Source organism: Protopterus annectens, chromosome 1.part0 (assembly GCF_019279795.1).
Source record: "Protopterus annectens isolate FY-2018-M chromosome 1.part0, PAN1.0, whole genome shotgun sequence".
In the NCBI taxonomy this organism is placed as follows: domain Eukaryota; kingdom Metazoa; phylum Chordata; order Ceratodontiformes; family Protopteridae; genus Protopterus; species Protopterus annectens.
Window position 1 is genome coordinate 124,418,036 of NC_056725.1, and position 23,446 is coordinate 124,441,481.

At 40.4% G+C, this 23,446-nt stretch overlaps 1 protein-coding gene across 1 annotated transcript in view; it reads right to left on the minus strand.

The window, feature by feature from the left end:
• The window catches only part of SYNE1 (spectrin repeat containing nuclear envelope protein 1), a 2,173,401-nt gene that overhangs the window by 1,442,462 nt on the left and 707,493 nt on the right, over positions 1-23,446 (minus strand). Inside the window, exon 42 of the mRNA XM_044089035.1 lies at positions 21,533-21,676. Coding sequence (XP_043944970.1) covers positions 21,533-21,676 — 144 coding nt within the window. The remainder of the gene's footprint in view (positions 1-21,532; positions 21,677-23,446) is intronic.

Consider the following 23,446-nt stretch of genomic DNA (forward strand, 5'->3'; position numbering starts at 1 on the left):
GCATAGCATGCAAAGCTATGTCAAGCCTAGAGCTGATGGACATGCTCCACTTAAAGAAATCCCAATCCCTCTGAGCTACATGCTCTAGGCACCTAAACCTTGTCACCACAATAAACAGAACATGCTGGAGGGATAGATTCCTGTCCCAGAGACTTCCCATACTCTGGAACAAGCTACCCATCTATGTCAAGCAAAGTTCCTCATTAACACTCTTCAAGGAAAAATCTTGATGATTGGATGGGAGATAGGAAATTCACTCTGGGGATCACTTCTGTGGCTCTGTTCGACAGGGGCACAGGAAAATAAGTTTCTTGGGTGGCGAAAGCCAGGGTACCTTTTTGGCTAGGCTTATATAGGCCCTAGGGTCAATAGTCTTGTACCTACCTATGAACCTATAAAAGAATGAAAGTTTTCCATAAATGGAAACCTCTACCTTACAATCTAAAACTTTGATCAAACTTCCAGTTACAAAAACAAAAAGAAAGAAAACACACATTACATGAAACAGTGCTAGGTGAAAGAAAGAACTGAAGACATGAAACCTTACCAGATCATTCAGAGAAATGTCCTGCCAGATTTCTAGAGTCATAGCACTGTTCAAGGGGCTATGCCTATTTGACAAGTTTCTCTTTACCGCCAAGTTCCCACAAGTTTTTATAATACCTCTGTTTTCCACAAGAAAAGAATTGTAGGTTTTATTTATACACCCAGCCCAGGGTACTCCCCACTGCTCTCTACTGTTCTCTAACATGCAATGTCTGTAGCGCATGACGCATTCCTATACCCAAGGATCTTTTTTTCCATTAAGAAACCAGCATGCTCCTGTTCAGTAAGATACTAACAAGAATTAAACCTTTGGCATCTTAATCCTTTGCTAGCACCCAGCCTCCCACCTACAGATTACGAGAGCAGGCAATTGGCTACTCAATTAGCTCCCTGGAAGCCAGTAAAACAGGTGGTTGTCACTAGACTACCAAAATGATTTTCTTAAGAAATTAATTTTGATATAGGGCACTAACGGCTGATATTAAAGCTGATAGAGGATAAATAAGATTCCCTTAAGAAACACGGCACCTTGAAAATTTTCAACTGTCACATGACATCAGCAAGGTGAGATTGACCAAGTAATAAATGGGCAGGGTTCTCCCCACACTGAAGAGTGCTTCTTGACAAGATGAATAACATCAAATGTTACCAGGCTACAATATTAATTTCTTGCAACAGTATTTTAGAAGCAAAGAAAAAGCACAGTTAATTATGAATGCAACGTCACATTTTGTAATCCTTTTTATAATGCTAGCATTACTTAATCAAACATATACAAACAAAAGCAGTCACTTAGCAGTCAAGGTATACATATTTTAATGAAAATAATCATTGTGAACTTGATATGGCCAGTGCATACTATCTTGATTTGACATAGGCTAGACTAAAGAAAGTTACCATAAGTGGTAAGTCAATGTTATCCCTTGAATAACCATTTCCAATTGAGAGACAACTCTGCTGTAGTGCTGTGCCACAAAAGATGCATCACCAAGATGGACTGTCTCTGTGGCCTACCACAAGTACTAAGGAGGCATTTTGGGGGAGTGGTCGATGGTAAGTAGAAAGGCACTCTCCCACCAGACATACCTGCAGTGAGGAATTTATGCAGCCAAGCAATTCTCTGCATAAGTTACATCAGTCAGTTGCGTTAATGAACATGGCAAGAAGTCTGCATTCACCCATTATTTCAAATAGGTGAGATCATGTTAGAGGTCAGTGCTGATGAGTTTGGTGGCAAGATAGTGGCAGGGTGTGTGAGTATGAGTGTGTGTGTTTGTGTGTGTGTGTGTGTGTGTGTGTGTGTGTGTCTGTGTGTGTGTGTGTGTGTGTGTGTGTGTGCATGTGTGTGTGTGTGTGTGTGTGTGTGTGTGTGTGTGTGTGTGTGTGTGTGTGTGTGTGTGTGTGTGTGTGTGTGTGTGTGTGGGTGCATGCGTGAGTGCATGCATGCTTGTGTTTGTGTGTGAGTGTATGTGTCACTACATGAGTGTGAGTGTTTGCACAGGGATGACTGACCTCAGGTGGTGTGTATTTGTGTGACTGTGTACCTGCCTAGGATCTCACATCGGGGTGTGAGTCAGGGGATAGACAGGGTATGGTAGAGATGTGTGCGTGTGCATGCCTGTGAGTGTGCCAGTGGGAGGGGGCCTATCATATCTCCACACTCCCCTAGACTAATGAACAAATCTTGCAATATTGTGAGTGGAACTAGACACCGAGTTATTCTTTGTATCATGCACTAAAGAACTTAAAATGTTAATAGAACAATAATAAGAATAATAAAAAATTAATAGAAAAACTTTTTACAGCACAAACTGCACAGGGCAATGGGAACACTAGACACCAGGGATACTTCTTATATTCTGCCCCAAAGCCAATTAAAAAGATTCAAACCCTGTACCTACAGCACTTACAAACAACTTTTTAGCAGTGCTTTAGTCCTCGGCACTACCACTAGACACCAGGGATACTCTTACATACTACATTTATTCTTTGAAAAAAAAAAGGTTAAAGTAAAAAGGGGAGAAGGTGGAGTTTCAAACATGTTCCCTCAGCATACAACCTAGGTCTGTAGCAGAGAATTAGCCCTATTCACCACCACTAGACAGCTGGGATGGTCTTAACATAGCACCTTAAGTCTTTGAAATAAAACAACACAAGTAAAACAGGAATTTCAAACCCTAATCCTTTGGCACAGAAAGTAGCTTGTCAAACCAAAACCTTAATCTTCTATGTTAACTGAGAAGAGTTTGTGTCAGAGTGCAGTTTTACATTTTAAGTACGAAAAGTCTTATGTGTGGCATCATTCACTGACTAGGACAGACTGTGAGCTAAAAGGAATGGGGCAAATATAAGGGGAAACATCAAGGGTGTACTGTAAAATCAGGGATAGCTGAGAGGGATATGGGAATGTCCATGGAGCATGGGCAACATATGTCCATGCTGGACAATCCCAAGAGGAGCACTAAACAACATCAGGAAGAAGTGAATTATTTCAATTCACATCAGATGTTAATAGAGCACTTTACAAATGGTAAGAATGACATTCTAATGCCTGGCCTTAAGTAAGGACCCATGATTTCTCTTTCACTACTATGACTTACCATTGGTGGCCAACTTTCACATTTAGATTAGAAAACAACTTTTTTTTTAACAAGGGGATGTGCTGGGCTCTTTGTGTTCTTCTTACCAGTCAACACCATCATCCATATGGTAATGATTATTGGACCTTCCTTCAGCTGATTAACCTACCGCACCAATCCCTAGTACAAACTCAGCACTGTACCCAGTAACATGTCATCTGCCACTGCTTTCTAGTTCATCTGCATTTGAGTCAGATATTCAAATTCATCTCTTCGGTCTTCTTCAGTCTTCAGTTCACCCCGCATCCCTGATGCATTGTGCAACAAGTTGACTCCACTGTGTCTTGTCAGCTGCCACTTCTTTAGTTTCCTCCCAAGTGATATTCAGGCAACGGAGGTCTATGCTGGTTTGGTCATGTTAACCACATGGATACTAGCAGGATTCCTATACAATCCGTCAACTGGGAACTAGCTGGATACAAGAAAAGACCAGGCAGACCTCAACAAAACTGGAAAGGAGTTGTAAGTCATCTGTTACTAAAAGAAAAAAAAAAATATTCCTGCTAATTGCAAGTACATGACCCCCCCCCCCCACCTACACCCAGACAAACACACACATGTTATGTATGCTATCCTTGTGTAGGAGTTGTAGCAGATTCTTGAATGCGTGTTTCATCTCATTGCACTTTGTAAACTACTTGTCCCTCACTGCCCACCATCTGATCACTCTTTCTGATTGCTGCTTTTATTCTTTTGAAATCTCAGTTATTTTACTGCTTCTATCCTATTTGCTTTTTCTGCCTCCTTCCTTCATATTCTGACTAGTACTTTTTCTCTCTGTTTAGCTTACCACCTGTTTTATATTTTCCTACCTACTGCGCTGATACTTTTCCTTCTCTTGTTTGCTTTCGGCTTTCCTACTCTTCTCCTTCCTCCTTTTCCCTATACTGCCGCATCTTTTCTTCACATTATTTCTCTCGAATGTACTTCTCAGACTACCACTGGTTGTTTTCTCTGAGTTATTATTCTTAAAACTGCCTCTTCCCACCGTTTTTCTCTCGTCTGTTCTCCCCTCCTTTCTTTTCTTTCATTTTAATTTCTTGCCTGTTTCCTATTAACTGTGCTTCTATCCAATCTTCTTTACATTAATTCATTTATTTCTGTTTCAGTATCTCTACAGATTCTGTTTTCATAGCCACTCCACTTTGTGAATCTGTCATTTGTGATCCTATTAATACTTTCTTTATTTACCCTATACTTGCTAATCCCTGCTTGGTAGTAAACTGCTAAGCAAATCTGTTGCCATCATCTTCAACCTTACCCTCACAATTGGCATGCTACCTCACACTTTACAGTATATTCACATTATTCCCTTAACAAAAACCTCCTCTCCTACCACATGCAATGATTATGGTCGTATTTTTAAATTTTGTATCGTTACTAAAATTATTGAAAAAAATCATCTATAATCAAGTACGTGAATACATTACAAAATATCAACTAGCAACAGTATGGTTTTTGTCCCAAATACAGCCATCCTTTCCCTTACTGATCAGCTCCATTCAAACATGAGCAACGTAAACTATCTGGTGCTATTTTATATGATCTTAGTAAAGCCTTTGATATGGTTGGTCACCCACACCTGCCACTCCTGTCAGACAGGATTCTCTAATGATTATTGTGCAGTGGTTTAAATAATATGTCACCAATCGCACCTTCACTCTAAAAGGACCAAATAACAAGTCCATATCAGGTTCATCTCACAAAGGCATCCCTCAAAGCTCCGCACTGCGACCACCTGTTCTCTTTTCTTTGTTCATTAATGACCTTCTTCTCTATGCTGATGATATTGTTCTACGTAAAGGTGATAAGACTCATTCTGGGAAACAAAACAAACTTCAGGCTGATGTTGCAGCCATTTGGAACTGGATTAATATACATAAATGTCTAAGTCAATACTGGAAAAAGCTCCTTAATGACATTTGGGACACAGCAAAAGATAAAGCGAATTCAGAGAATTACCATTACAGAACAGAGATATTTAGGCCTCACATTTGAACAGTTTCTGTCCTTTGACAGATCACAAATTCACAGTTATAGCTCAGATATGACTATCCTACAGAATCTCTCATCTTATGGAGAGGCTCAATCAGCCACGGCTATTAATGTTCTTCTACCTAGGATTATACCTTTATGTTAATTAACTGTTACTTAACGTATCTATGTACATATTGTGGTAGAACTTATCACTGTTAATCATTCAATTTGTTCAGATGTGTTTTTCTTTTGTGGAGCTTTTCTCTCTGAGCCTCCACTGAAAATAGGCTCCTAATGGCCCAGTGGACTATTCTGGTAAATGGATGTGTGTGTGTGTGTGTGTGTGTGTGTGTGTGTGTGTGTGTGTGTGTGTGTGTGTGTGTGTGTGTGTGTGTGTGTGTGTGTGTGTGTGCACGTGTTTGAATGTGTGCATGTGTGTGGGAGAGTGAATGGTGCCTGTACCAATGTAATGCATCAGTCTCCATTGGTAACCATTGCAGGAAAGTGCTGCTTTGTAGAAATTACAGCTGGTATAGGGATAAGTAAATTAGCCAATAATGAAGTATTTTATTACTGAGGTCACTGTGACTCTCAATCATATTTTTGTGATTGTAGAAGCAGTCCCTTTTGACACAGGCTTACCACCCATGGCGGGATCTTTCGGAACATCACTGATTGTCTCTGTACCTACTTAACCAAACTGCAAGTGACCCATTAGTTACGTGGCTAAATATTTAGAAACACTGACAAAAAAAAATTAACAAAATGCAAACAAGCACTATTAGTATTGCCAAGATAACTTTAATAATGAACTTAAAATTACACAAATTTCCCAGCCCTCCTTACTGATTCACTAATCCAGTAATGATGAACAAGCATCTACTTACATATAGAACTTATGATGTCGAAAGTAGTTTAATAGGTAACAAACTTGCCCTTAATGTGGGTTTTATTCCCACCCATGTGACTGGATTCATTTTCCATTATTGACATTGTGGGTGGGTGGGTGTGTGGGTGGGGTGGATGCTGCACTCTTCAGTGTGCCATCTTTTGGATGAGATGTTAAACTGAGGCCCACTCTCCCTGAGTTATCAAAAAGAATAGTGTTAAGTTTGCCATTTCCCCTAGATAGCATTAGTACCACCTCAGGTTTCCCCTGAAAAAGTGGCCACCACTTTAGTGGCAATAAGTATGTCAACAAAAATAAATAAATATACCTCAAGGCTGGTCAAACAGGACAATGCTCTTGAGCTTTTTCAGGTTGAAATCACCATAGGCAAAATCCAACTCCACTTCCTTGCAAGCTACAGGTCTCACTCTATGACCCAGGAAACCCATGACATGCATTTAAACTTACTGGAAACACTCACCATCCAACCCAATACCATATTCATGGACAACTTCTATTACCTCACTATTAAATGGAAATCATATACAACACCAAATGTACAGGCACAGAGATTCCTGAATTTTGTAAACACAAACTCCCTGAACCAAATTGTCAATAGACCAACAAGTGGTGCAGCCATACTGGATCTGGTCCTCACTAATTCGAGAGAGTACTGTACACACCCTAATGTAGTGTCTTCTCTGGTAAGGTCAGACCTGGAATATTCAGGAATTACTCTAAGGCTAACTTCCTACTATTAAGTGATAATCTGATACAATTTGAAGCCCCCATAAATCTTGGGAACACTTCTGCCTACATAGAACAGTTCACAGAAACCCCATACAAGCATGTTTAAAGCTGCATAGAGGCAGCTGTACCCACCAAGAAGAAGTACAGGACTTACTCAAAAAACAAGCCACTGCAATGGAATCACAACATCAACAGGCAGTGTAACAGGAGGAAGAAAATCATGACAAGAATTAGGAGGTGCAGCCCCCAGCAGGGTAAAAGCACATTCATCAAACTAAACAACTCAGAGGACAAATAAAGTCTACTACAGCCTCCCTAGCCAAGGACAACCACAAGGCATTCTTTAGCTAAGTCAGCAACCTGAAAGACAATATACAGTTGTGTCCAGAACTCATTATAAATTGAGCCATTTATACTAAGCCAGAAGACATATCAAACCAAATTCAGCTCCAGTTTTACCTCTCTCCCCATCAACCTTCCTCTAGGAAGGTAAACTATCTGGTGCTATTTTCCCTGATCTTAGTAAAGCCTTTTATATAAATAGGACCTGTCAGAGAGACCGGTAAGTATCCCAGAGACTATTCCTTCTCTGAACAGTCTCCCCATCCATGTGAAGCAAAGTTTCTCCCTAACCCAATTCAAGTGTAACCTGGATAATTGGAGCAGGAATAGGACATTCATCCCTGGCTTGGCACCTATGTATCCAATGGACACAAGCAGCCTGTAAGTGGTTCATTTCCCAGGCCCCTGCTTGTAAATGTTTCATCTCTAAAGCCCCTGCTTACACTTATCAAGGGTACCAGAACTTGTCAGAGATTTGGGATGAATGGCTAGGCATAAAAAGGTCCTTTTGGTCACTAGCCCAGTAAACACCTATGAACATATGAGCACAAATAAATTAAAAAACAACATAAATCCTGTTTAACCAAAGAATCTTCACACTAAGCAGGAAGAGGGCATATTGTACATTGGGGCATTTCCTTTGCCTTAAACAGCATTCACAATAATCCCACAGTCTAAACCTAAGAAAATAACTGCTCTTTATTCCAAAATCTCTGTCTGGTTTGGTTCCTCAACAATGGCATAGCTTTTTTTGCTAACTACTTCCAAGTGTGTAACTTTGGAATCCTAGTCAAACATCTACTTACCTCTTCTCCATACTTTCTCCCAGCCTCTGAAACAACAGATACGGCTGATTTAGTTAGGTGACATCAAAAGCCCATTCTGCATTTCTAATTACAAACACAAAAGTAGGAACCAGCTCTGTGTCTCAACTCCCCACCAATAAAGGCAGTCAAAGAGTGTCTTCTTTTCTGTACTCTGTACCAATACTACATTTTTCCATTGGACAGTATAATCTGGATTTATCAAGTTGTAGAAGAGTCTTTACTGATGTACTTTTTAATATCATTCAAACTTATCTACTGCTAGTCCTCCAGGGGTATGAGAGAGAATTTTTTGAAAGTCCCCCTGACATCTTGACATGCTTCTAAAAGGATAAAAAAAGTCAGTGCCACACCTGGGGATGCTACTGTACGAATGACCTGCACAACATAAAGCATCTGGGTGGGTGATAAACATTGTCAGGCTTGCACTCTCTGTGGCAGATTAAGTATATTTTTTTCCCCAGAGATAAAGTACCTCTTCCTTAATGACCATGATAACTCAAAATGAATTTGCAGTGCTTTTCCTTTGGCTTGGTTTGCCAAGCAGTCAGAAAGAGCTTCAAACTCATCAAGTTCATCAAATGACTTACCCAGTTTCATTTTCCATGAACATCAACAAATTATCAGCAAATAGCAAAGTCTTGCATTCAGCACTCTTCAACATATACCCACAGAGCATGTGATTTCGCAATTTCAAGACCGATGGCTCCAAACAAAAATTAATCAGTAAAGATGAAAGGGCAACTCATCTTGTTCCTTGGTTCCCTGGTGTATATGACAACTAATCCAATACCTCTCAACCAATCAGGGACAAATTTCAACAGAATCAGGGACAATTCAAGAAAAAATCAGGGACAATCAGGGGCACTTTTAAAATATTAGTGCTATTAACTTGAAACATTGACAGAATCAGAGCATATGAATTAATACACATTTTCTGAAGTAAAAGAAGTCTATAACTCTTAATTATTGTCATTATTCATAAAGTGTAATTCACCACCTTTCCTCCAAAAGTCACTAGTTTTAGGAGGGATTAAGAGAGACAGAGCTAAAATTTGAGTCAAAATCAGGGGCGTCCCTGAAAATCAGGAACAGTTGAGAGGTACAGTAATCCTCAGTTGGATTTACTTGCCAGACAGAACCGTCTCTGCTTTCATTAAGACTACAGCTGCCAGGATCAAAACAATTTACTTGAATGGGTGCTATGTTTAAATATTGCTTTTATTAGAACACTTAATCCATACCACTAGCAATGTTGCATTATTGTGTGTAATGCATGGTAACCCTAAACCTAAGTTAAGCTTGTCACTGCCTCAATACCATGTACCTTAAAAAAATCCATTTCTGTAACACTACCACTTCACGGGTCAGCTTGGACTCTCAAGACACACACACACACACACACACACACACACACACACACACACACACACACACACACACACACACAAAGCACATACACTAACTCTATGCCCTTACCTGACCCTTACTCTAACCCTAACACGCATGCACTTACACATGTACTAAATCTCTCCTCTTGCCTAACCCCTACACTAACCCTTACAGACAGACACACACACACACACACACACACACACACACACACACACACACACACACACACACACACACACACATATTTATCTCAAAGAAGTATTCCATTCAAAATGTATACCTGTGAATGAATATAAGAGTGCAGTATAATACGGATAAGGAAAGCTTGCCATATTGTGTGATTACAAACAATGTTTACTTCACCACATTCTAGTTGAAAACTTGCATTAAATGTTAATATAGTTAATCCTTGTCATATTTTTATTATACTTGTACAGTTTCAGAAAAATGCAATAATAGTTCAAGCATATGAAAATGTTGTATTTTTACTGATTTGTATAAAAGACAATATCCATGCATGTTTTCTTGATAGATTCTTTTTCTTACTTTGTGAATGTTAATGGATTTCCATCTGGATATATATATTAGAATCCTTGATTTTGCTGGTTAATTTTCAGTTTACAAACCACACATCTCCTTTCTCTCCGCCCTTTAAATGCCATGGCATTATTAAACCTACTTGGTTCTTTTCTTATATTCAGTTCCTATAACATGCCAGTAACGGATCGGGTGCACGGCTAATATTCACCAATCAAAAAAAAACACAATGGCCAGCATTACAAAGTCAGCAATCATTGATCTTTTATTTCAGCATATATTAGTAACAAACATGCATAATTTCAGCATGTATTAGCAACAAACATGCATACCCGTTTCAGCTACTAAGCCTTCTTCAGGGCACCTTTTGTATCATTTGTTCATCATTAGAAATGTTACTATCTTTTTGACGATTTCTTCTACTTCTGATTTCTTTTCTATAACTTTATCCTTTTTACCGTGTTCTTCAACTTCTTTTGTTACGTCTAACGCTATTTCATTTTCTTTTTCTTCACACCCCCCTCCCAAATGTCCTACTTTTTTACATTTATAATATTTTGGTTCGCAATTTTTTTGCATCATGCCCTATAACTCCACATGAAAAACATTATCTTTTTTCACATTTGTTAATTATATGATCTGTTTTCCACACAAAAGCATGTTTTTTGCTGTCTCCAATATCTAACCAGGCCTCTATCACCTTTGGCATTAATAACACTTGGAATATGTACAATACTGTCATTTTCCAGTCAATATCACATTACAGTCCCACGTCCCAGTCCAAAAACCTCTATTGCCATACACTTTTGATGCATTCAATATGTCATTATATAAATATAATAAATGTTTTTTTTTTATATTCTCTTTTTCTACTTCAGTTCTGAATTCAATATTATTTTTTCTTAGTTTACCTAAAAGAGGGCTTAAGAACGTACATTCCATGATGCACAGTTTTTGTTTTTTTCATATTCTTCTATAAATCTTTCCATTATCTGCCCAGTCTCAAAAGTAATGTCACAAAAAGTCTGTTTATTAATATGGATAAATGCTCTTACCTCATTAGTTTTCGTTACAAGCATCCTAATAACTTCATCCCATAATTGTCCATTTCTATATCTTTCTTCTGCTCAATCTGCACTTTAAACAGCCTTTTGTTCTTTAAACTTACTTGTCTCTTCTTTCTTACCATGCATCCCTTCTTTGACCAGTTCTGCACAGGATTTTTTCTCAGCCTTCATACCTTTACTCTGCTGCATTTCTTCATTCTGTATCTTGTCCATCATCTCTCCCACAGCATGTCCTTACCATCTTCTGGCTCACTTTCGTCTACCATACCCAATAATATCTCATCCTGTAACCCTCCCGACTGTAGGGCTGTAACAAGACAGTTTCTGCTGGCACACCTCTACTGTGTCTACCTCCACTACATCTGCCACATTAAGCCTCCTTTGAAAAGGCTCGACTGCCTTTTCCCCTATCTCTGACACATGCCAGGTTCTTCTGTCCCACTCTGCTTTACCTCCAACTCCTTCTCTGATAAAAATAATGTATCTGCTGTTCAAATAACAGCACCAAAATCTCTATCCACCTTTCTACTTTCTCCTTTGACCTCCATTTTTACGATTAGCTCCCTAGTTCTCCAAGCCACCTTTACGACTAGATTGGAAACAGGAAGTAAAATGCGCCACAAACAAATGTGTCCCCCTACAGAAAGGAGTAAGGGAAGTTCCCCATTGCATTAGCCAAATTTCCTCTAGTTGGTACCACCTTGGTTCTTCTCTGAGAAAAGACCATTAGCCTAGTGGGACTAACCCAGTTAACAAACTGTAAATAAATAAAACTCTAAATCTATTGATCTACCAATACTTGTTAACTTGATGGGTGGGTATGTGGTACAGCATAAGCCATGAGGGGTTTTGCCTTGTGCTTCAGTTTCCTCCCATATCCTAAAGATATGCTGAAGGTGAACTGGCAGTCTTCTAGAATTTCCTATCAATTGTCATGCTGCATGTGTAAGTGTGTGTCCTGAGATGGCCTAGTACCCTGCTTGGGTCGGGATAAGTTTCACTGGCATGTGCCCAGTGAAGGCCAGGATAACTGTTGCCTCACTAAAACCCTCAAGTGAGTTAAGCAAGTAAATTAAGAATGAATTTAAAGAAAGAGAGACAGAATGAATGCTAACTCAGTCCATGAGGTAAAATAATTAAGATAAAAAATATTAATTCTGTCAATTGACGTAGAGGTTAAGGTGGTGAGCTATAGTTCCTGTGGTAAAGGGTTTGAATTACTCAGTCCCGGACACTGCTCCCAGATCACCCCCTGAAAAGGGACTGTGTGTCTAGTGGGCCTTCCCATTTGACAAATATAATTTTTACTGTGTGTGTGTGTGTGTGTGTGTGTGTGTGTGTGTGTGTGTGTGTGTGTGTGTGCGTGCGAGTACATGTGTCTGTGTCTGTTTCTTTATAGATGTATATCTACACACACTCACACACACACAAACACACACACACACACACACACACACACACACACACACACACACACACACACACACACAGTTCTGTAGAGCCAAGCAATCTAAAGCATAGGGCATAAGTTACAAAGCAGTATACATATTAGCAAGAATTCAAGACCATTAACTGTGAGGTTTCTCGCACTACAACATAAAAAAGGATTAATAAGGCAGGAGAGAGAAGGAGAAAAAAGAAGATTACAAGAGCAAAGAATTTGCCAAGAGTACTGGAGTGGAGGATGCCTTATGATAAACAGGTACATAAAAGATCAAGGAAGACATCAGTGGGTGATTACTTAAAACATAAACCATCCCAGGAATTCTATGAAAGAGAGTAAGAGTGTTTGTGATGATAGGTTTGGAAAGTGGATTACGTGAACTTCAGTGCCACTGATCTGGCAGTGAAAACTGGAGCATAAGAAGCTTGTCAATCATAAACTTCAACTCTCAAGGAGGGAAGGTTTTTGTCACTGGAAGAAAAAGTGTTGGACCAGGTGTATAAAGTCACAGTCTGCAGAAATAGTTCTCACATGCACTGTAAGGATGGAAAACATAACAGCCCCTCTCAAAAATATCCCTGAGATAAGTCAGATCAAGTTGAGGAAGGACAGGACAGTACCCCAACCACAATGAGAACCACTTCTACCTGGAAGCATACTCCTGCCAAGTCAAACACTTTAGAGTGGATTTGTTAACGTCTATGATCCTGTGCAACAAATCCAGTGAGGGGATCTAGACAAGATAGAAGGCCCTGCAAGACCCTGAGATGGAAATGGCTGTTGCCTCAACTAGGGGGTACCCACATCTAGAAGTTAAATAGTTTGCTGTAGCTTGAGGGATACATGTACATGAAACTGCTCTTCTAGACCATCAAGTGGTGAATTGGATGACCTTCTTTCTTTCCTCCCTGAACTTTGAGATGGGATACAGAAATATCAGGAAAGCAACATTACAGAGAATGCATTTACTGCTACATGACAAACTGCACTGGCTTTAGTTGCACAAACATAAGCTCACCAACAGATACATATGCTGGGGCGGGAGGGGGGGGTTCTAACACTCCAGCATGTGGTAACAAGGACCTAACAACATAAGAAGGTTTATGCGGTAGCTCTAAAACAACTGTAACCTCATAATCCACTGAAGCACCTATATTGACAGTTGTGCAAATGGAGCCATGGAGATCAGGGCAGTCAACAGGCTCAAAGATGCAGGAAAGCAAACTATACACCCTATACTATGTTCTCACTCAGGCATCCAGCTATATGACCTCCTAGACCCTTTCTAAAGTCAGAAATTTCCAGCATTAGGGAACATTCAACTCTACATGTATTAAGGTTATCTTATCCTCTGAGCAGGAACAAGGCAGTGCTTCTATCAATTTATGCCCCCCCCCCAGGTTCTGTAGTCAGAAGAAAGCTCTGTAAAGGGGTGCTTCCAGCGAATTTTTACCTGAGGTTACTAAAAGCCATTTATCTACATAGGGGAATGTATAGAGATTCTTCTTCAGCCAGTTTTAGTTAATCCATCATGACCATAAAATTGGCAAAGATTCCAAGTGCTGAAGAAAGCCTCAGTGATAACACTTCCTACTGAAAGTTGTGTCCACTCAGAGAGTGTACTAAAGGGCTCACTTATTTGGATTTCAGATGCTGATGTGCCATAATGTATGAATCATGTCTAATGACATCACTGAGAAGCTATATGGAAACATGAACATCCCCTGTAGATGACTATCTGAAGTGGAATGTAGTAATTGTGCTGGCTGGAATCACTAAGGTCTAGAATGAGATGGGGCATGCCCACTCCCTTCAAACACAGATACAGGCAGAAGTAAACCCTAAATCTCATTCTTATAATAGGACAGCAGGGATTATTGATCTATACCAAAAACCCAGCACCTAAGCAAGATGGCAAAATGTTTTGGTCTCTGGAACTTATACTGAAATGAATAGATTGCACAAGTGTCCATTCAAGGATACCTGGTAAGAGGCTCTTGCACTACATCCTACATAAATGGCTCCAGTGGGGGATGACATAAGATTCTTAGGTGGATCTTTCTTATTTATACTGCAAGGCCTTTAAGATGGGACAGAGCAAATGTTAGAGGCCAGTCTACACTGTACCTCATAAGTATAAAAGGCTGAAGTCTTTCATTAGGGAGGCTGTCATTGTAGTGGATTACATACCCTTGTCTGTCTTAATTATGATGATCACAAGCCTAAGTGAATCTTTTCTTCCTGAAGGCATCAGACATGAGCTTGTGAATGATCTTCTATAAGAGCAGTCATACTCCTGAGACATGTCCAGTGAAAAGGCGTCATCATGTGATGATCACACACCAGTAAAGAGTGGCACCAACAAGAAACAGGCATGTGCTGAGACTGACTCACTACAGCCATATATCTTAACATTTGCATACTGTGTCAACCTCCAGCTGCAAACCATAGACCCCTATGCCATAAGTCTACCTTATTTTGGACTGTCCAACTAGACAGGGCCTGAGAAAGTTCAAAAAGTGAGTCTTGGGCCCTCAGTTTTAATGGATGCTAGAGGAACCACTCACAACGATCGAACTGGTCACACTGCAGTCACTGTGGGTCTGGATGATGTTAGCAGTCTGAGGAACACCCTCAAGGCAACAGTCTGGCACACACTTTCTGCGGTCTGTACTTTGTCATCAAAGGTGGAGGACTGGTACAGGTTCAAGTCTTGTGTAGCAGAGATGGAGATGTACACCTACTGAAAGACTGTGGGGTATCTAAAGCACCATATGTTGCTACAGAATGCTAGAATTTGACCTACATCCTAAGGGGTATCCCTGTGGTGATGCTCTGACATTTATGCTGGGTTGTGAGACTGACCCTTCTTCCAGTTACCAAAACAACTCAGAGAGCACCCCTGCACTACCAGGCTATAACTCATATCACACTTTTTGGCCATGTAACCTGGACTGGAACACCAAAGGTGGAGGTGTGTCCATATTCATTAAGGATATCCACACCTCCAGGCTAGTTGCTCAGCATAATGCAGCTGAGGTTATCCAAGTGCAGCTAACTCTGGGCAAAACTGCAATCCAAATTTTAGCTTGCTACAGATCACCCACCATGCCCCAGGATTCCCACTCCTCTTTTCTTGATGTACTGGAAAATATTAGGGTTCAATCAAACACCCTAATAATGGGCGATTTCAACTACCCCACCATTAACTGGGAAAACTACTCATGTACCAACTCCTTCGCGCAACGCTTTCTGGAATTCATAAACTCCAATGCCGTGGATCAACTTATCCACACCCCCACCAGGGGCAACAATATCCTAGATCTAGTCATTACCAATATGAATGACTGGTGTTCCACACCTGAAGTCAATGCCTCATTGGTCCGATCCGACCATAAGCTAATTACCCTAGATATCCACATCCTGCCTCCACCCCCCATTAAGGAAACCATGGTAAAAAATTTCTCCAAAGCCAACTTCATGCTTCTTAAGACAGAAGTGGTGAACTTCATGACACCCATGCAGATGGACAATACAGTTATGACTACTGAATCCTACACAATTGCACTTTATAAGCACTTACATGAGTGCATGGATCGTGCTATCCCAAACAGAACCAAGACACTATCCTCCAAAAAAATGAAGCCAATCTGGTGGTCCCCTGCCATAAACAAACTGTACAACAGAAGGAAGAAACTCTTGCAAAAGAGAGTAAAATCCCACAAGTGGAGGAGCTCCCTGGTCAGCCTCAGTAAGAAGCTGTGATCCCTGATAAAATCCTCCAAAGCTAGTTACGAAAACAAAATCGCGACTGATTCTAAAGACAACCACAAAGCATTCTATAGCTATGTCAAGAATCTCAATGGCAACACTCAGATTTGCTCTGAGTTACAGCACAATGGCACTAAATATACAGACCTAACTGATATTGCCAACATCCTGGCAGATAGGTTCAGTGCTAACTTTACCCTCCTCTCACCCCCTAAAGAGCCCATCTCTATACCAGAAGAATGCGAAGTTCCTGTAATCACGGCTGCACAGGTAAAAACCACACTCTCCAAAGCCAAGAACACAGCATCCATGGGACCAGACAACATCCCAGGCTGTGTTCTACACGAACTACAGAATGAACTGGCACCCCACATAAGTACCATGTTCAATCATAGCCTCACCTCAGGCTTTGTGCCTGCTGAATGGTGCACAGCAACGGTTATCCCACTCCACAAGGGGGGAGCCACCACGGACCCTGGGAACTACTGCCCCATTAGTCTGACGAGCCTGGTCTGCAAGGCCATGGAACGTATCATCATGGAACTTATAAACAAAGACATTGGTAATCTCCAAACTCTGGATCCCACCCAGTTCGGGTTTGTAAAAGGCAGATCATGTCTCCTAAACCTGACAGACTTCTTTGAAGCAGTCAACAAAGCCGTAGACAAGGGTAAGGTGGTTCACACAGCCTATCTAGAGCTTGCCAAGGCTTTCAACACTATCCCTCACTCTGGAATTATAGATAAACTCACTAAACTAGGTATAAATCCCTATGTCACAAGATGGGTTGCCAACTGGCTCACTGACAGGACCCACACTGTGAAAGTAGCAGACTCCAAATCCAACTTCAGACCAGTGACAAGTGAAGTACCACAGGATTCAGTCCTGGGTCCTCTTCTGTTTAGTATCTACTTCTCTGAAGTACAGGCTAACACAGAAGGTCTTTGGCTAATGAAGTTCGCAGATGACTGCAAACTAGGAGCCATAATTGAAACTCCTAACAATGTCGACATCCTACAAAAGGGCCTCACTGAGACAGATGCCAGGTGTCAAAGTCATGGCCTCAAGCTCAATGCCAAAAAGTGCATTGTCATCCCCTTTGGTAAAAACTCTGTACCCATGAACTACAACATAGGCGGTAGTATACTTAACACCGAAAGTGTGATAAGAGACCTTGGGACACAGGTAGACAGTAGTCTCTCCTTTGATAATCACATTGCCACAGTAGTCAGGAAATCCTTCTACGTGGCACACCTCATCACAAAAGGATTCTCATCCAGAAAAAAAGAGGTCATTGTTCCCTTCTACTCATCACTCATTAGACCCATTATAGAGTACAACACCCCTTTTGGTATGTACCTCACAAGGCATCTACAACAACTGGAAAGGCCACAGAAATACCTCACAAAGAGGATTACTGGCTTCAAACAGATGCCCTACGCAGACTATCTAAAAAAACTCCAGCTTTACTCTGTCGCATATCGCCTACTCAGGGGTGATCTCTGCCTAACATACAAAGCTATGTCAAACCCAGAGCTGTTGGACATGCTCCACTTAAAGAAATCCCAATCCCTCTGAGCTACACGCTCTAGGGACCTAAACCTTGTCACCACAATAAACAGAACATGCCGGAGGGATAGATTCCTGTCCCAGAGACTTCCCATACTCTGGAATAAACTACCTGTCTATATCAAACAAAGCTCCTTATTAACACTCTTCAAGAAAAATCTTGATGATTGGATGGGAAATAGGAAATTCACCCTGGGGATCACCTCTGTGGCTCTGCTCGACAGTGGCACAGGAAAATAATTTTCTTGGGTGGCAAACGCCAGGGTACCTTTTTGGCTGGGCTTATATAGGCCCCAGGGCCGATAGCCTAGTACCTACCTATGAACCTATGAACCTAAATTACCATCATTTTGGTCACAAAGTAGATCAAAAGTTTCTGTTTGTGATCAGAGGGTAAAGTCTTTGACACGTGTGACAGTTTCTTATGCCATTCTCCTTCCTAAAACACTACTTGAAGTGCTAGTGTGGGTTTTGGCTGGTTATCTGATACAAAGTTTGGAGTGTGGATATCTAACACACTCTACCTCAAATAATTCTAACGTAAGTCTTATACATAACCTGACAACTTCCTTATAACCACAGTATGGTTTGACATAACAATGACCTCTGTATAGCTCATGCTGGCTGACATGTCACTTGACTGTAAGTTGCAGCACTATTCTGATTGATACATGTTGCTGTAATTCCTGCAGTATGCTGTCATAGTATTCTCCTGAATAATGTTTGTATTGGCTCTTGCTGCCCTCTGCTGACCATATCCTACACTTAAGAGATAAGTATAATTCAGTATGCCAACACTGACAGCCAAGTTCTCCTGCTGTCTGTTAACCAAATACTGTGTTGTGTCTATGCTGTTCTAAGGTACTTACTGCATAGTCTTGCCTAAAATGAAAATAAAGCTTGTGTGTGACTTGGAACTTGATTTGGTTACTAAAGTGATAGACATTAAACAAAAACAAACATAAATGATGATCAAGTGAATAATGACTTGAGTGGTCAAAATAATCACATTCTTTTAGCAGCATTACAGAAAAGCTACTCTGTACATGCTGTAGTACTAAAAACAAAGACACCCCAGCAGAGATCTGTAATGGAGTTAAAAGGAAAAGCACTAAGGAGCTGAGTGTCTGCTGGATGACATTTATTTTACTTATTGGAAAAAATAAAGGATTGTAACAAGTCCATCTAGTGTCCCAATAAAGACATTGTTAACTTTCTGAAGAATACTTCATTTCCTATTTCTTGTATTTAAACATGGAGATTTAAAATACTAAACTATAATTTCTTCCACATTTAGATTTTACTGAATTTGAAAGAGGCCCCTCCTAACCTCTTTCCATTTCAGAACTCAAACCTACAGCTATACTCCCTGATATATACTTTTTACACTTCAGTTGGATATAATTCCTGCTTGGCTGCAACATCACAGGAAGAGTGTGTTGAAAGAAAACTTCCCAATATGTTATGAGTCACATCCTCTGCTCTTTTCCAAAGACACAAACAGTTATTAATTATTTAAGCAATTCTGAAATATCAATCATAGCAATTATTAACAATTGTATGAGCTAATATTAAATTATATTCAAACACATTTTTTCCTTCAGAATTAGTTTAAGTTTCATCTCAGTTAGTTTCACATGAAACATTGTATAATCATTCTCTTAATTAAAATTTGATCTGATGCCACATTAATGCACTGTATTTCAACTTTGCATAGAAGGCTGTTCTGGTAAGTTTATCAGGTTTAAGTTCAACCTTGCACATCATGCTCTTATTAAGAGTCTCTCATTTATCCTTGTATATTTCCAAAACAACAAACTTTGATATTTGATACTATATATATTTTTTGTTTTTACATTTTTTATTCTGTAAATGTGTTAACACTCATTTTCTTGTCAATTTTGTTTATAGCTTCTATTACTTGTGATAATTTGTATGTAAGCTTAGCCTGGAGGTTTTTCTCCCCAGGCCTCTGCTGAAAATGGGCAATGTCCCAGTCAGACCATCCTGGTAAACAAATGTAAAATAAATAAAAATGAATATTACTAATGTCTTTCAGCAATGATCTCTGTTTCCTCTAAACAAATTCCAGGTATAACCAACTTTCTAAAAAGGCCTTATGACAATAAAATTATAGTTTCTGATGAAGTAGTTAGGGGATCTGAAGAAACAAAATACTTTAAATCATACAAATTCAAACACTGCTTTGAAAAGGGTATTTTGTGTATAAATTTGTCATGATAAGATGAAGTGCTAATATTTTTTTTATTATTTATTTCACATTTGTTGACCAGGAAAGTGCAGCTAGGACAGAGCCTATTTTCAGTGGTGTCCTGGGGAAAACACTCCAGACATGTCCTTGGAATGTGGGAGGAAACTGGAGTACCCAGAGGAAACGCACGTGAATGCAGGGAGGACATGCAGACCTCTCACAGAAGGTAACCCAGCCTCTTACTGTGAGATGACAACATTAACTGCTGCGCCACTGCACCACCACATTTTTTCTTGTGGGAAAAAGTATTTGCTTTCTTCTCTAAGCAATGAAGATCTTAGAGGTCATTATATTAAATAACTGTGGGTGCGCATAAAACATTTGTCCTCTGATCACAATTTTATTTTCTGTGTTCGTGGTATATTCACTATTTTGATACACATCTGTGACAAGAAATGGACAATTCAGGGTAGCTACAAGGACATTTACTTTTTACAGAAATCATGGTGGTTAACTGCCTTCTAGAATAAGTGGTAAGAATAAAATAGTAATACTAGAGAGCAGCAGGAAAGTATGTTTTGGGATAAGCAAGATCTACAGCTTATTAAAAAGGAAGGAAAATGCACACATTATGTGGGCCAAGTGATCTTAATCTAGTGTTACAATGAACTTTCAGAGCTATACTGGGGAGAAAAATCTTAGGCAGTATTACCTTTGTGATCGTACCATGATGACTGAGGGGTAAATCCTGTGATACCCATACCCAGTCACGGATTAGTGCTAAATATACAGACATATACAAATAACAGTCACGACTAATACTGCTATAGTATACAAGCTTGAGAGGTTTACAAAAGGCTAACAAAGAGCTATAATCTAAGCACTACTAATTAAAATGGCATCACTAAAATAGTGTATTACTTGTAATGTGCAAGTTGTATCATTAATATGTTACTTTTCTAAAGTTATACAGGAGGTGAGTTTATATGGATATTATAAAAAAACAATAAATTAAATGTACTCATCTCCTCCCTGTATTCCCTATTCTACATGCACTTCATTCAAAAAGATGCATGCATACAAGATGTCAGCAGCTGGTAAAGGAAAAACATGGATGGGTTTAAGCCCCATGCACCCCAATGTGGAAAACAAGCCCCCTCCCTCTAACCTATATATACTAACTCGACAGTCACAAATCACTGAGGAAAGGAGAAACACCCACTAAGCAGTGTAGTCATTTTATGAATTACAGAAACATCAACTTTTAAAACTATGCTTTACTACTTTTTTGTCCTGGTGTTGTAATACTTTGTATGTAACATCAAACTAACATCACAGTAACATGCTCAAAGTCTATCACTTTCAGAACTAAGCAAAACAACAATTACGTCTATAAGACAGAAACTGCTTTTAAGTAAACATTTGATAAACAAGGATGAGGGTTTATTTGAAATTGCATGTGAATGCTGAAAATAATGAGTTTTACCAAAGTATTATATCAACATTTTTAACAGTTTTTAGTTTTCATGGACACTCTGATCACAGAATCTACACTGCTGCCCCAGATTACCTCATGGCGTGATATCTGAGCCTGGAGTTCTTGTATATTATTGGTTGAGACAGGTTTGTCTTGAATTTCTCGATGCGCTTCCTCTATCAGATGCCGTAAATGCTTCACCTCCTGTTCATACTGTTCATATTGTACAACTGCTTCCTGCACAGATATGCAAAAGAACAATGAGAAAATGACAGCATCAACAAATGACACATCCTATCCATGCCCCACTGATACACATTCCTATCCATGCCGCACTGATACACATTCCTATCCATGCCCCACTGATACACATTCCTATCCATGCCCCACTGATACACATTCCTATCCATGCCCCACTGATACACATTCCTATCCATGCCCCACTGATACACATTCCTATCCATGCCCCACTGATACACATTCCTAAACATGCCCCACTGATACACATTCCTATCCATGCCCCACTGATACACATTCCTATCCATACCCCGCTGATACACATACCTATCCATGCCACACTGATACACATTCCTATCCACGCCCCGCTGATACACATTCCTATCCATGCCCCACTGATACACATTCTTATCCATGCCCCACTGATACGCATTCCTATCCATGCCCCACTGATACACATTCCTATCCATGCCCCTCTGATACACATTCCTATCCATGCCCCGTTGATACACATTCCTATCCATGCCCTGCTGATACACATTCCTATCCATGCCCAGCTGATACACATTCCTATCCATGCCCAGCTGATGCATATTCCTATCCATGCCGCACTGATACACATTCCTATCCATGCCTCACTGATACACATTCCTATCCATGCTTCACTGATACACATTCCTATCCATGCCCCACTGATACACATTCCTATCCATGCCGCACTGATACACATTCCTATCCATGCCGCACTGATACACATTCCTATCCATGCCCCACTGATACACATTCCTATCCATGCAGCACTGATACACATTCCTATCCATGCCCCACTGATACACATTCCTATCCATGCCCAGCTGATGCATATTCCTATCCATGCCGAACTGATACACATCCCTATCCATGACCCGCTGATACACATTCCTATCCATGCCCAGCTGATGCATATTCCTATCCATGCCCCACTGATACACATTCCTATCCATGCCCCGCTGATACACATTCCTATCCATGCCCCACTGATACACATTCCTATCCATGCCCCACTGATACACATTCCTATCCATGCCCCACTGATACACATTCCTATCCATGCCCCACTGATACATATTCCTATCCATGCCCCACTGATCCACATTCCTATCCATGCCCAGCTGATACACATTCCTATCCATGCCCAGCTGATGCATATTCCTATCCATGCAGCACTGATACACATTCCTATCCATGCTGCACTGATACACATTCCTATCCATGCCCCACTGATACACATTCCTATCCATGCCCAGCTGATGCATATTCCTATCCATGCCCCACTGATACACATTCCTATCCATGCCCCACTGATACACATTCCTATCCATGCCCAGCTGATGCATATTCCTATCCATGCCCCACTGATACACATTCCTATCCATGCCCCGCTGATACACATTCCTATCCATGCCCCACTGATACACATTCCTATCCATGCCCCACTGATACACATTCCTATCCATGCCCCACTGATACACATTCCTATCCATGCCCCACTGATACACATTCCTATCCATGCCCAGCTGATGCATATTCCTATCCATGCCCCACTGATACACATTCCTATCCATGCCCAGCTGATGCATATTCCTATCCATGCCCAGCTGATGCATATTCCTATCCATGCCCCACTGATACACATTCCTATCCATGCCCCGCTGATACACATTCCTATCCATGCCCCACTGATACACATTCCTATCCATGCCGCACTGATACACATTCCTATCCATGCCC